General features: G+C 44.0%; 1 protein-coding gene across 1 annotated transcript; it reads left to right on the forward strand.

The window, feature by feature from the left end:
- Positions 1–523: 523 nt before the first annotated feature.
- Positions 524–3,850, forward strand: LOC141265945 (GSK-3-binding protein-like). The gene has a single exon (XM_073679660.1). The coding sequence runs from the start codon at positions 604–606 to the stop codon at positions 1,117–1,119; it is 516 nt and encodes a 171-aa protein (XP_073535761.1). The 5' UTR covers positions 524–603; the 3' UTR covers positions 1,120–3,850.
- Positions 3,851–13,883: the final 10,033 nt, after the last annotated feature.

A 13,883-nucleotide genomic window follows, 5' to 3' on the forward strand; every position in this document is an offset into this window, starting at 1 on the left:
GATTTCTGCAGAGTTTTCTGCTTTCTCATACAAACAAAGCCAACATGGAGGCCGCTCGCCGGTCCGTCAGTCCGTCTGCCTCGCCGTCTCCGCCGCTGTGTCGTCGCCGGGTTACAGGCGGGTCACACGCGCAGCCGCCCTGCCCCCCGCCGTGTTGTGACTGACGCTTTGTGTCTGTGTGAATCAACCTCCTGGCCACGCCCCCTCACTTCTAACTGACAGAGGAACCAAAACACGGTGACGTCACTAACGTACGAGTAGCTTCAAAAAAAACAAAAACAAGAGTAGAGGCGGAGCCACAAGCTGTAAAAGACAAAGAGGGGGAACCACCAATGGTCTCGTCCGCCTGCTTCCTATAAATTTAGTAAAGCAACTGACACAAGTTACTCTCAGTAATACTGCAAGGAGAAATTAATTCATTTTGCCAGCGGAGAGATAGAACAGGCTGCAAGTGCGGTTCAAGGATTCTGTTCTAGAAAATATCGCCCCCCCCGCTGGGTTGAAAGTGATACGCTCCGAGCAAAGATCTACGTCAGCCATTGTTTACAAACCCAGCCTGGCCAGTAGGAGCCGGGCGGAGGTGAGTGCGCTCTTCTCTCCACCATGCCGTGCCGCAAGGAGAGCTTCCTGCTGCTGGAGCAGTCCGTCACCGTGGACTCCAAGGAGGTGGACTCCCTGGTTGCTCGCATAGGAGAAGCCCTGCAGCTCAATGGCCACCGAGCTCCGACCTCCTGCAGCATGGCTCTGAAAGCCCCAGCCCGGAGCCGAGCGCCGGCCGCCATGTGCTCATGTGTGCGGGGCAGGACTACGCCGTACCGGGTGTGCACCCCCAGGGGAGCCGGGCGATACCAGCAGCCGCCGCAGCGCACCGGGGGAGCCAGACAGAGCCTGGGGGGCAGCAAGCAGCTGTGCGGCCGGGGCTGGGTACGAGGGAGCTGCAGGAAGCATGGAGGAGACGAGGAGGACGGAGAAGAGGGAGACCCGCACCAGCTGCTGCAGGAGCTGCTGCTCTCCGGGAACCTCATCAAAGAGGCGGTGAGGCGGCTGCAGCTGAGCGGGGAGGGTCCCAGCACTGTGCCCTGCAAGGTGGCCGAGGCACCCGAGACCCTGGTGCAGTGAGACATGACCAGTGCCAAGAAGAAACCTGCCCTGTGATGGGGTACCGGGCACGACCTCGCCCTATACATGTGCAGATCTGACCCCACATCACCCAGCTACACCCTCTGCCCATGACTGTGCTCAGGACCCGGAATAAGGGTACCAACGTGTCCGCCACCCAACATGGAGCATGAGAAGACCCCCCCCCCCCCCTAGTGTCACCCATCCCCTTTTTTTTTTTTTTTCTTCAATAAACCTTTTTTTATTGGGACTTTTCTGCCTCCTACTGACATCAGGATGGAAGACGACGATGCCCAAGACTAATGGTGCCATGTATGGTCACTCAACATGTGCACACTGACCCTACCATGGGGTATGAGACGACCTCTAGGGTGACCCATCCTCTTTTGATGATCTCTTTTCTTTATTGGGACTTTTCTGCCTCCCATTGACATTGGGGTGTAAGACTAACCCTACGTGTCCTATACTACTCAACCATTGTCTTCTACCAGTAGGGACACCACCTCCAGAAGAGCTGGCATCATTAAGGATTTACCATTGCACGTTCCTGCCCACCACCCTTCCTTTTACATAGTGTTTTTTTTTTTTGTACACAGTTGGTTGCCCCCTCGACTCTGGAGATGAGACTGGATTATCTTACTGACCCCCTAAAACGATTATGTGCAATTTGACAATGAGCAGGATGCGGTTTTGGAGTTGACCCTTTAATTACTTTTTTTTTTCTATTTACAAGATACATGGAGGGGTCACAAACTTTAGTACTAAGCCCTGAATATTGATCAGTTGACACAAGCACTGTTATTTTTTCTTCTCTGTACCAGGATATGGTCACACACAGGTTGTTGTGCTGCCACATTCGGTGACTGATCCCCCAGCGTCCTGGGAAGGGGGTGTAAATTCCTGTGTTTTCCTTATTTGATGTTACGTAATTGTTCTCTGCTTCTCGTTTTTGCGAGAGGAGCACTAGCGCGTGCTCGTGTCCCGCCCGGGTGTTATTGTTTTGCCTGGCAAAGCTTGTTGGCATTGGTTGCTGAAGGTCATTTTTGGCTAGATCAGTTGCACAGACTGAAGATTTTTTTTTTAAAAAATATCATGAGCTAATGTGAATATTGCCACAAGTGTTCTGAAGCCAAATAGGAAAAATAGAATATTTTGCTTTAATCTAGGGGTGTTTTTGTTTTTGTTTTTTTTTGAATATTTTCTGGGTTCACGGCACAACCTTGCTTTGAGGAACATCTGTGGTTTTACTCCAGGTCCGGATACTTCTGTATTATCTGTAATGACGTGAAATGTGATTAGTGTCCTCACAGGCGATAAACTGGAAAATAGGAGTTATGTATACAAATGTTTTTTTTACATTGGTTCTTCAATGGTAATAAATAAGGCTCTGTTCACATCCACGTTCATCATTTCCATTGTTGTGCAGCATAGTAGCAGCTTAATGAAAATTATGGAAGCCTAGATCCTTAGGATGGCAGATACTGTTTGCACCTGACCGACCCCCATGGCCTCTCCCTGTCATTTTACCAGCCAAAATTATTGCACTGTGCTGCACTATCTTTGCCAGATCTGTGACGGAAATGTGAACACAGCCTAACACCACCTGCAGCCATGTTTATATAGGCTGTTTTCTACATTTTTTTTTTTTTTTTTTTTTTTTTTTTTTTTTTTTTTTTTTTTTTTTTTTTTTTGTGATGCCTATTTTTTTGATCATGGCTTTGTTTGGGAGGGATATGCTTAATTTTACTTGCCACCTAAAGCTAAACTCTGTTTATATGAATGGCAGCATTGATGTGAGTCTATACACCAACAGGGATACTTCACAGAGCCCACAATTGGTGCTAGTAGGGCGAATGTCAATACCCAAAAAAGGTTTATGAAGCTTTTTCCTGCTCTGTATAATGTGTTACTTGTAGAGTCGGTGCAAATCGATTCTCACATCCCAGTCCATCAGCCACGATAGTGGTCAATGACTGCTAGATGGGAGTGGGACAACTGCTTCTGACCTGATGGCAACTGCAGCTCTTCTGATAAGCTGGTCTGGTGTGATGTCATACCGCAGTGATGATGTCACATCAAGCCAGATAAACAAAAGTAGCCACAGATGCAATCATGTAAGAGCCGGTTCTCCATCTCACGGTCACTAATGTGTGAATCGGTTCGCGCCAAACTGTTAATTCAGTGGTACGCAAAAACCGGGTCTGATGGGTGACTGTATTTAATATCGCCATATAAAATGGCTCCAGCCGTCTGCATCAATCTACTGCTGCAGAGACTCCGTGATCCTACATGTCCACATAATACACTCTCGGGGGAGGTCACTCCCTCGTTTTTTATTACCAGTTTCTAAAAAAAAAAAAAAAAAAAAAAAAAAAAAAAAATGTGAAAGGAGGATCTTGGTTCCTAATGGACGGATGACTGGTGCTTCTTCCTATAAATCCAGATGCATCAAAGCTAGAAATCGTATTGCTTAAACCTGAGCGTCTTTTTTTTTTTTTTTTTCTTCTTTGAAGGGTCATCTGTTCTGTATTGTGCGCTGTATAGTGGGGTGTTTTTTTTGGGACATGCATTTAAGCTAATGAAATCTAAACTTGAACCAATGGTCGTCCGTGGTTTTACGACGACTGTTGGAAAGTGTACCCTTCGTACCGAAGTGATGATTGTGTTCCTGGAATTTCAGGATTTATGAATTTAAAAAATGTGTACAATAAACTTTCCTTTTTATATACAAGCCTCTGTGTGCGTTCAGTTTTATTTTCCCCTGTAATCCTGCTTATTTTATATATTTTTTTCTAATTGGTGAGCAGAATGAAATTAATATCCTAAAATCTGTACGATTTATTTAGTTATTTTACGCCTCGTAAAATAGTGAGAAGAGCAGCTTCATCCAGGTGGAAACTCAATGGAGAAGTGTGCAGATCTCTTCATTGAAGTCCACCGTGCGCAGGACTGGACACCTTATTTTACTGTCAACCAGACATCATATTAAAATTGAAAGGGGTCCATGTGGTCACATGATGGCATTATCCTAGTTAGCCCATGTATGTAGTAGGCTTAGTATGATGCCATCATGTGACCATGGAGATGTCATTGGTGCCTTTTTTGGGGAGGGTGGGATGAGCACTAGTAAGCTCTTGGGGTTTTGAGTCTGCAGTCCCACGCCACACGTGTTGTGGGGATTTTCCAGTGCTGGTGCCAGGAACGGCTGTCATACAACCACAAGTATAGGATATGCATACTCCCTGCCACATCCCAACTAGATGGGCGTGGCCTTGCTCAATGCAAGTGAATTGTGTTCGGCATCGCTCAGTCTAGTTTGAATGTGACCAGTAGTGTGCAGATCCCATAATTGTGGTTGCATGACCACCATTCCCGGCACCAGAGAATCCACAGCGTGCAATGCACGGGAGGTGAAGATTCATAAGTGGCATAAGACCAGACAACCCCCTTTAAAGGTTTGTTGACTGGTCAGAATTCGCACTTCTAAATGCACTGACGGTTGTATGGCTTGTTTTTTCGGCATCTGTGGGGAAAAAAAAAATCTGTTTTATGTATGCACAAACACATATGTAAACTTATTCTACCAAGAATTACAATTCTGCTCACTAATGTGAGATCGGAGGTCCTGCTTATGCTACGTCTGGTCTGTATAATTAAAATGAATTTTAAGCTATAATCTAGCTAATCGGAGGCCATGCTGAGCAGCCTCAGGCCGCAGCCTCTAGAGGTGAGGACGGGGCCGTGTGGACTGTCACGTCCTCCATGCTCATTTGAGAACATCTGGCTGTCTTGATTGTGGGGGGATGGACAGGAGACTAATGGTCTCTGCCCTTTTCTCACACTCTTCTTACCACTGTAGCTGCACATTCCTTGTCCTGGGATTAATGGCGGCTGCAGTGTGTGGAAAGCTCAGGGTCACTATTGTGACATACATTATGAAAGGGTGCAGGTCTGCTCTCCGCACACAGCAGAGCGCCCCCTGGCTTTCTTTAGAAATCGTTCAACCGCCTGATATTACATGGAGCTGGATGTGCCATTACTGTATGCTTGGCATAACCATATAATCTTACTTTGTGATCCCGGCCTGCCCTATCTCTGTGACATTTGGTCATAGTCCTTGTACTTTCATTAATGAACTCTTCTCACTGTAACATGTCCTGATTTATTACGTTGCATCCACCATTGGTTATCAGTAGTCTCTATAAGTGCTAAGATGTGCGAACATTCAGTATATGAAGTCGAAATTTCATTACTAATTTATGTATAAAAATGAAGGTACTTAGCGCATAAATTGACCAATTCATAAGCGCCCACTAACTGACAAGGTGTCCTTTGATGGGACCCTAAACCTAATATGCTGCTCACCGGGCTGAAAGCTTCTAAATGTAAAGGACAGTTAGGATGGTCTCTCATGGATTGGCCAATGCATGCGTGAAGTACCTTCATTTTTATACATATATTCCATATAGCAGTAACGCAGTTCAAATTTCATATATTCAATGTCTGCCTATAGCTCAGCGCTTAGTGTGACGCTGTATTATTTTTCTTTTGTATATTAGAGTGTGTGTATGTATGCGAAGGGGGGGGAAAAAATAAAATATACAGTGAAGGAAATAATTAATTCATCCCTTGCTGTTTTTGTAAGTTTGCCCACTGACAGACATGAACAGTCTATAATTTTAAGGGTAGGTTTGCAGTGAGAAATAAGTATTTGATCCCTCTGGCAAACACTTAATACTTGGTGGCAAAACCCTTGTTGGCAAGCACAGCAGTCCGGCATTTTTTATAGTTGATGATGAGGTTTGTGCACATGTCAGGAGGAATTTTGGTCCACTCCTCTTTGCAGATCATCTCTAAATCATTCAGATTTTGAGGCTGTCGTTGGCAACTCGGAGCTTCAACTCCCTCCATAAGTTCTCGATGAGATTAAGATCTGGAGACTGGCTAGGCCACTCCATGACCTTACTGTGCTTCTCTTTGAGCCACTCCTTTGCTGCCTTGGCTGTATGTTTTGGGTCATTGTCTTGCAGGAAGACCCAGCCATGACCCATCTTCAATGCTCTTAGGCTGCGTGCCCACGTTGCGTATTACAAGCGTAGATGTTGCGGAATTTCCGCAGCGTAAACGCATGTATATCCGCACCCCATGATCCCCAATGGCATTCCGCAATGTCAATGCCCATGCTGCGGATTTTTGCGCAGCGTATATGCTCCGGTCAAAAATCCGCAGCATGTACATTAATTTTGCGTTTCCGCATGCGGAATCAATGTGCGGATGGTACCCAAGTCTGGAGGAGAGGAGACTCTCATCCAGACCTGGGTACCAAAGAACCTGTAAAAAAAAAGAATAAAATAAAGTTTATACTTATCTTCTGATGTTTTCCCTCCGTCGCGCTGTTGTGTGAAGAACCTGCCACGTCATTGAGTCATGTGACCCACCACATGACTCAATGACTTCACCGCAGGTCCTGCACACAACAGCGTGAGCCACTCAAGACTCCGGGCGGGGCCGAGAATGCATCGGTAGGTGAGTATAAACTTTCTTTTTTTATTTTTTACCATTCTGATTCTTTTTTTTTAAACTATTACTTAGTCACACTATATAAATCCATGCCAGTTGCATGGATTTATATAGTGTGACCAAGTCGTCAAGCACTTTTCCAAGTGATGCTTAAATCACTTGGAGAAGTGCTTGATAACCCGCATGCGAAAATGCATGCAAAGACGCCTCACAAACGCTTCTACCTGGCGGGAAAACCGCATGTAAAATCCGCATGCGATTTTCCCGCCAGGGAGAAGCGTAAAAAATATGCTTCAGTTCCGCAACGTGGGCACATAGCCTTACTGAGGGAAGGAGGTCGTCACTCAGGATTTTACGGTACATGGCTCCATCCATTCTCCCATTGATGCGGTGAAGTAGTTCTGTGCCCTTAGCAGAGAAACAGCCGCAAAACATAATGTTTCCACCTCCATGCTTGACAGTGGGGATGGTGTTCTTTGTGTCATAGGCAGCATTTCTCTTCCTCCAAACACGGCGAGTTGAGTTAATGCCAAAGAGCTCAAGTTTTGTCTCATCTGACCACAGCACCTTCTCCCAATAACTCACAGAATTATCTAGGTGTTCATTGGCAAACTTCAGACGGGCCTGCACATGTGCCTTCTTGAGCAGGGGGACCCTGCGGGCACAACAGGATTTTAAACCTTTAACCCCGAGGGTGGTTTGCACGTTAATGACCAGGCCAATTTTTACAATTACACTTTATGAGGTAATTAGTCTGGAACGCTTCAACGAATCCCACTGATTCTGAGATTGTTTTTTCGTGACATATTGTACTTCATGATAGTGGTAAAATTTCTTCGATATCACTTGCATTTATTTGTGGAAAAAAATGGAAATTTGGTGAAAACTTTGCAATTTCCAAAATTTTAATTTTTATGCCATTAAGTCAGAGAGATATGTCACACAAAATAGTTAATAAATAACATTTCCCACATGTCTACTTTTATATCAGCACAATTTTGGAACCAAATTTTTTTTTTTTTTTTTTTATTAGGGAGCTATAAGGATTAAAAAATGAGCAGCGATTTCTAATTTTTCCAACAAAATTTACAAACCTTTTTTTTTTTAGGGACCACATCACATTTGAAGTCACTTTGAGGTGCCTTTTATGAAAGAAAATACCCAAAAGTGACACCATTCTAAAAACTGCACCCCTCGAGGTGCTCAAAACCACATTCAAGAACTTTATTAACCCTTCAGGTGCTTCACAGGAATTTTTGGAATGTGGAAGAAAAAAATGAACATTTAACTTTTTTCACAAAAATGTTACTTTAGACCCAATTTTTTTTTTTTTTTCCGCAGGGGTAACAGGAAAAAATGGACCCCAAAATTTGTTGTGCAATTTCCCCTGAGCACGCAGATACCCCATACGTGGGGAAAAACCACTGTTTGGGCGCACGGCAGAGCTTGGAAGAGAAGGAGCGCCATTTGACTTTTTGAATGTAAAATTTGCTTGAATAATTAGCGGATGCCATGTTGCGTTTGGAGAGCCCCTGATGTGCCTAAACAGTGGAAACCCCCCCCCCCCCCACAAGTGACCCCATTTTGGAAACTAGACCCCTTCAGGGAACTTATCTAGATGTGTGGTGAGCACCCTGAACCCCCAAGTGCTTTGCAGAAGTTTATAACATGGAGCCGTGAAAATAAAAAAAATCAAACTTTTTCCACAAAAATAATCTTTTAGCCCCAATTTTTTTATTTTCACAAGGGTAAGAGGAAAAAATGGACCTCAAAAACTGTTGTGCAATTTCTCCTGCGTACGCCAATACCCCATATGTGGGGAAAATACAGTGTTTGGGCGCACGACAGAGTTCAGAAGGGAAGGAGCACTGTGTGACTTTTTGAACGCAAAATTGGCTGGAATTGAGAGCGGACGCCATGTCGCGTTTGGAGAGCCCCTGACGTGCCTAAATAGTGGAACCCCCCCCCCCCCCACAAGTGACCCCATTTTGGAAACTACACCCCTCAAGGATTTTATCAAGGGGTATAGTGAACATTTTGAATCCAGAGGTACGACACAGAATTTGATAACATTAGGACATCATATTGAATAAGTTGTCATTAGTCTTGAGCGCAAGTGCTCACTACTTGAGTTTGCATCGGGTACTCGGGTATGCACCATGTATCACGTGTGCTCGAGTGACATGCTCGAGTCCCCACTCGCATGTTTCATAGTTATTAGACACCCAAAAAAAAACATGCGGGGATCGCTCGTGCATGGCAGGCAATCCCCGCGAGGTTTTTTGCCACGAAGCATATGGGGCAGAGACTCAAGCATGTAACTTGAGCACCCACGATACTCAGTGCATTCCTGAGCACCCGATGCAAACTCAAGTAGCGAGCCCTTGCGCTCAACACTAGTCGCCATATCGTCATTTTTTTTTTTACTTTTGAAAAAAATCCCTAGCCCAACCCTAACACAACCCTAACCCTAGAGTTTATTTTTTACACCGTTCCTTGTGCGGTATAAGTGATTAGACGACTTTATTCTTCGGGTCGGTGCGATTACAGCGATACCAGAATCATATCGGGTTTTTATGATTGACAGCTGTCGCACACTAAAAGACGCATTTTTTTTGCAAAATCTAGTTTTTGCCGCGCCATATTTTGAGAGCTATCATTTTTCCATATTTTGGCTGACAGAATTATGTGATGGCTTGTTTTTTGCGGGATGACGTTTTTATTGGTGCCATTTTCAGGCACTTGACATTTTTTGATCGCTTTCTATTCCGATTTTTGGAAGGCAGAATAAACAAAAACCAGCATTTCCAGAATTTTATTTTTTTTTATTTTATTTTTTTATGCTGTTCCGCGTGTGGAAAAATTGATCAGGCAGAGTTATTCTTCGGGTCAGTACGTTTACAGCGGTACCACATTTATTTTGTTTTTCTAGGTTTTGGCGCTTTTACACAATCTAAGCTATTTCATAGAAAAAAAATATTTTTTTGGATCGCTTTATTCTGAGAGCTATAACTTTTTTTTTATTTTTCGGCTGATGGAGCTGTATGGCAGTTTGTTTTAAGCGGGACAAGATGTCGTTTTCAGCGGTACCATTTTTATTTATATTCGTATTTTTGATCGCGTGTTATTTAATTTTTTGTTTGGCGGTATGATGATAAAGCATTGTTTTTTGCTTTGTTTTTTTTTTTACCGTGTTTACTAAAGGTGTTAACTAGTGGGACAGTTTTATAGGTCAGGTCGTTCCGGACGCGGCAATACCAAATATGTGTACTTTTATTGTTTGTTTTTTTTTGTTGTTTTTTTTTTTATTGATGGGCACATTATATTTTTATTTTTGGTGGATTCTTTTTTTTTTTAATTTTTTTTTATTTTTTAACACTTTTTGGACTTTTATGCTGTGTCCCACTCTGGGACTTTCACTTTTTTTTATTCTGATCGCCTGTATAGCACAGGAATGCAGCACCATCCCTGTGCCATGCAGGCTGTCAGCGCTGCACAGGGAGAAGATAGTTTGGTCATGCACTGCGCATGACCAAAGAATCTTCCTGCTGTCTGGTGACCCGGATGTTGTCATGACGACATCGGGTCGTCATGGCAACATCCAGGAAGCCGCGGCAGACAGCGCTGGAGGCCGGCAGAGGAGGTGAGTATCCCGATCACCTCCCCTTGCCACCGCAATGCTGCGATCGAATTCGATCGCAGCATTGAGGGGTTTAATGTGCCGGGAGCGGTGCGGGGCCGCTCCCTGCACATAGTCACAGCTGACACCCGGCGGCGATCGCCCCGCACGTGTGCAGGCGCGATCGCCATATGACCTAATAGTACGTCATTGGTCCAATCGGCCCAGGTCACCAAGACGTACTATTAGGTCATATGTCAGAAAGGGGTTAAAGCATAATGTGTTACCAATGGTTTTCTTAGTGACAGTGGTCCCATCTGCCTTGAGATCATTAGCAAGTTCCCCCCGCGTAGTTTTAGGCTGATCTCTCACCTTCCTCATGATCAAGGTTACCCCACGAGGTGAGATTTTGTATGGTGCTGCAGATCAATGTCAATTGACAGTCATTTTGTATTTCTTCCATTTTCTTACTTTTGCACCAACAGTTGTCTCCTTCTCACCCAGCATCTTACTTATGGTTTTGTAGCCCATTCCAGCTTTGTGCAGGTCTATGATCTTGTCCCTGACATCCTTAGAAAGCTCTTTGGTCTCCCCGTGTTGTAGAGGTTAGAGTCTGACTGATTGAGTCTGTGGACAGGAGTCTTTTATACAGGTGACTATGTAAGACAGCTCTCTTTAATGCAGGTAACGAGTTGACTAGGAGTGTCTAACTGGTCTGTAGGAGCCAGAACTCATAATGGTTTGTAGGGGATCAAATACTTATTTCTCACTGCAAAGTGCAAATAAATGTATCTAATTTATACAATGTGATTTTCTTGATTTTTTTTTTTTGGGGGGGGGTATTCTCTCAATGTTAAAATTAACCTACCCTTAAACTTATAAGACTGTTCATGTATTTGTCAGTGGGCAAACTTACAAAAACAGCAAGGGATCAAATACTTATTTCCTTCACTGTATATATTCAAATTTTTTTTTTTTTTAATAAAGTTCAGTGCCCTAGGTTTAGCTTCACTTTTTTTTTTTTTTTTTTTCTGGACAGCTTACCAAAAAATCACTAACAGAATTTTTTTTATAAGTGATCCATGTCTACAGACTGTAATTCTGATATGTGACATTATCTGGCAAAAGTAGTTTGTATAAGTGTCTTCAGCTTCAAAAAATAATCATGAACGCCATAAGTTCTTTTACGGACAATGCAAAAAAAAAATGCCCTATTTGTATGGATTGTCCCGGTATTTATGGGCGGTTGGCGACTCTGCTCCCTCCCTGTGCTGGAATCTATTTTTTTACAAAATGTCCCAAGGATTTCCAGTGTTTAGGAGCTTGCAGAAAAGGTACACATTCATGTCTACAGGTGACATGTATTTTTCATGGGTTTCAGGTGCAGACACTGTGTAATGTCACACAGAAAGACCTCTCTGTTACAGGCCATAATTTAAAGAAAAACCCATGGCAGACTTGGAGAAAATCAAGGCTTGGAAGTAAAAAGACGGATCTCTTTGTATATGATTAAAGAGCAACTCTCAACTATGTTATCTGATAAAGGGGGCAAATTTGAGAAAATCTGGTTACCTTGGGTAGAATATTACAGCCATACTCGACTTGCCACACCACCTTTTATGCCTACAAGTCATTCCAGGCTCTGACACTTAGGATTTGTTACGATCTATTAGGCCACCTCACACATCCGTGTTTCCGGTACGTGTGGCGTCCATCTTCATATGTCCCGGAGACACGCACGCACGCACACACACACCCATCATAATCTATGGGGCTGCACACGTGTCCATATTTTCACACGGACTGTGTGAAGCACACGTAGACATGTCCATTTTTTTCCGGCAGCACAGGTGACAACGTACCGCACACGGATGATGTAAAATGTGACATCCGTGTGAACAATTTGTGGTAAGAATAAACACACAGACCAAAAATTGGATTAAAATTGGATCCAGCACACTGATAACATGGTCCTTTTGTTTTTCTTGTACACAAAAGGATATGGACATCTGAATGAGGCCTTAGAGATGGTAGCGGAGAGGGGTTTGTGCTGATAATGAAAACCGCAGCACACAAAATACACACAGAGCTCAGCCTATATTCCTGGGAGAGACACTCCCACATGAGAAAAATCTGAAAATGATTGAAGATTACAGACTGAGACTTAGTGCAATTTTATTAACTAAAAGTAACCTCTAACATATGTAAATATATATATATATTTTTTTTTCCAGGTCAAAGGTGTCAATAGCTTTTCACCTCTTCTAGAAGTACACTGTATATGTATGGTGCGTACTGTTGGAGATGTATGGAACTAGCTAAGAAGCTAAGCCCACTGAAAATGCAGTGGAGGGTGGTAACTATTATACCTCCTGGGATCTATATGAGGAGGAATCGGGGACATGAGACTCCTATTCTGAAGATCAATGGGGCACCTAGTGATCAGACACTTTAAGGGGAAAGCTTCTTTAAGATGTCCCCTGCCTAATTGGCAGAATCTACAGTACGCTATACAATTCAAGGCTCATTCAGACATCGGTGCAAATCGATCCGAGCATGGACTGCTAATGCACGGACTGATCACAGCTCTCCCGACCCAAGCTTCACTTATTTCTATGAGACTATCATGCTCGGGTCGGTAGAATCATGGCCAGTCCGCGCATTGCGGTCTGATCTTGGACTGATTTGGACGTATGGCTGAATGAGCCCTAAGGTAGCTGTTGGCCAACAGTGATTCCTCCCTGCTCCTTCCCATGCCCACTTGGCACAATCGAGCGTCCATAAATTATAAATTATGAGAGTTAAACTTCTGAAGGAAAACTCATTAAATGGCCAATGCTCTTGCTGACATTGGTGGCTCCGGCTGACATTTATGTCTTCATGCTCGTTTAGACCTTACATGTTATTTCCATTGACAAATAGGATAAATCCCTGAATGCACTGATCTGCCGCCAGAGCTGGATCTCCGGTCTTTGCTGAGAATATTATTACCCGTGTGGACATAAACCGGCTTGACTTTGCTCACAGCATCTGCTACTAACAAGATATGTATTATAATGAAGGCCATAAATAACAATCAATAGGGGCGATGGCTCCGCGCTCCCATTTAGTGCACAGCTTTATCCCACTGGTGCTCTGAGCAGAAAAACACAGGAGCAAATGCTGTCGGCTAAATCTGTTCACTTAACCATGCGGTTTAGTTCATTAGCAGGCAATTACGGAGGCACGGTAATGGCAGCCAGCATGGAGGTTTACAATGATCTACGTATGCTCACATTTTAGGGTTATTTCGAGGTCAGGTCTCTCCATGGCTGCTGATAGCAGAGATTATTCTTCACTAGTGATGAGCGAGCATGCTCACTACTGCTCGGTGCTCGCCAGAGCATCTCACTGCTCGAGATGCTTGGCCCTCGGCGAGTATTTCCGGGTTACTCGGGCGGGAACTCGGGTCCCCTACCTGCATGTTTGGTGGTCTTTAGAGAGCCAATGAACTTGCAGAGATTGCCGGCCATGCACTGCCGTAGCCATGTTGGTTGTGGGCATTACAGTGATTGGCCTCACAGCGTCATCAGGTCTATATCAGACCTGGCACCGCCATGCTCGTCACAGTCACTCCGGATCAGAC

Source organism: Phyllobates terribilis, unplaced genomic scaffold (assembly GCF_046119375.1).
Source record: "Phyllobates terribilis strain yellow unplaced genomic scaffold, ASM4611937v1 Scaffold_4__5_contigs__length_816908805, whole genome shotgun sequence".
In the NCBI taxonomy this organism is placed as follows: Eukaryota; Metazoa; Chordata; class Amphibia; order Anura; family Dendrobatidae; genus Phyllobates; species Phyllobates terribilis.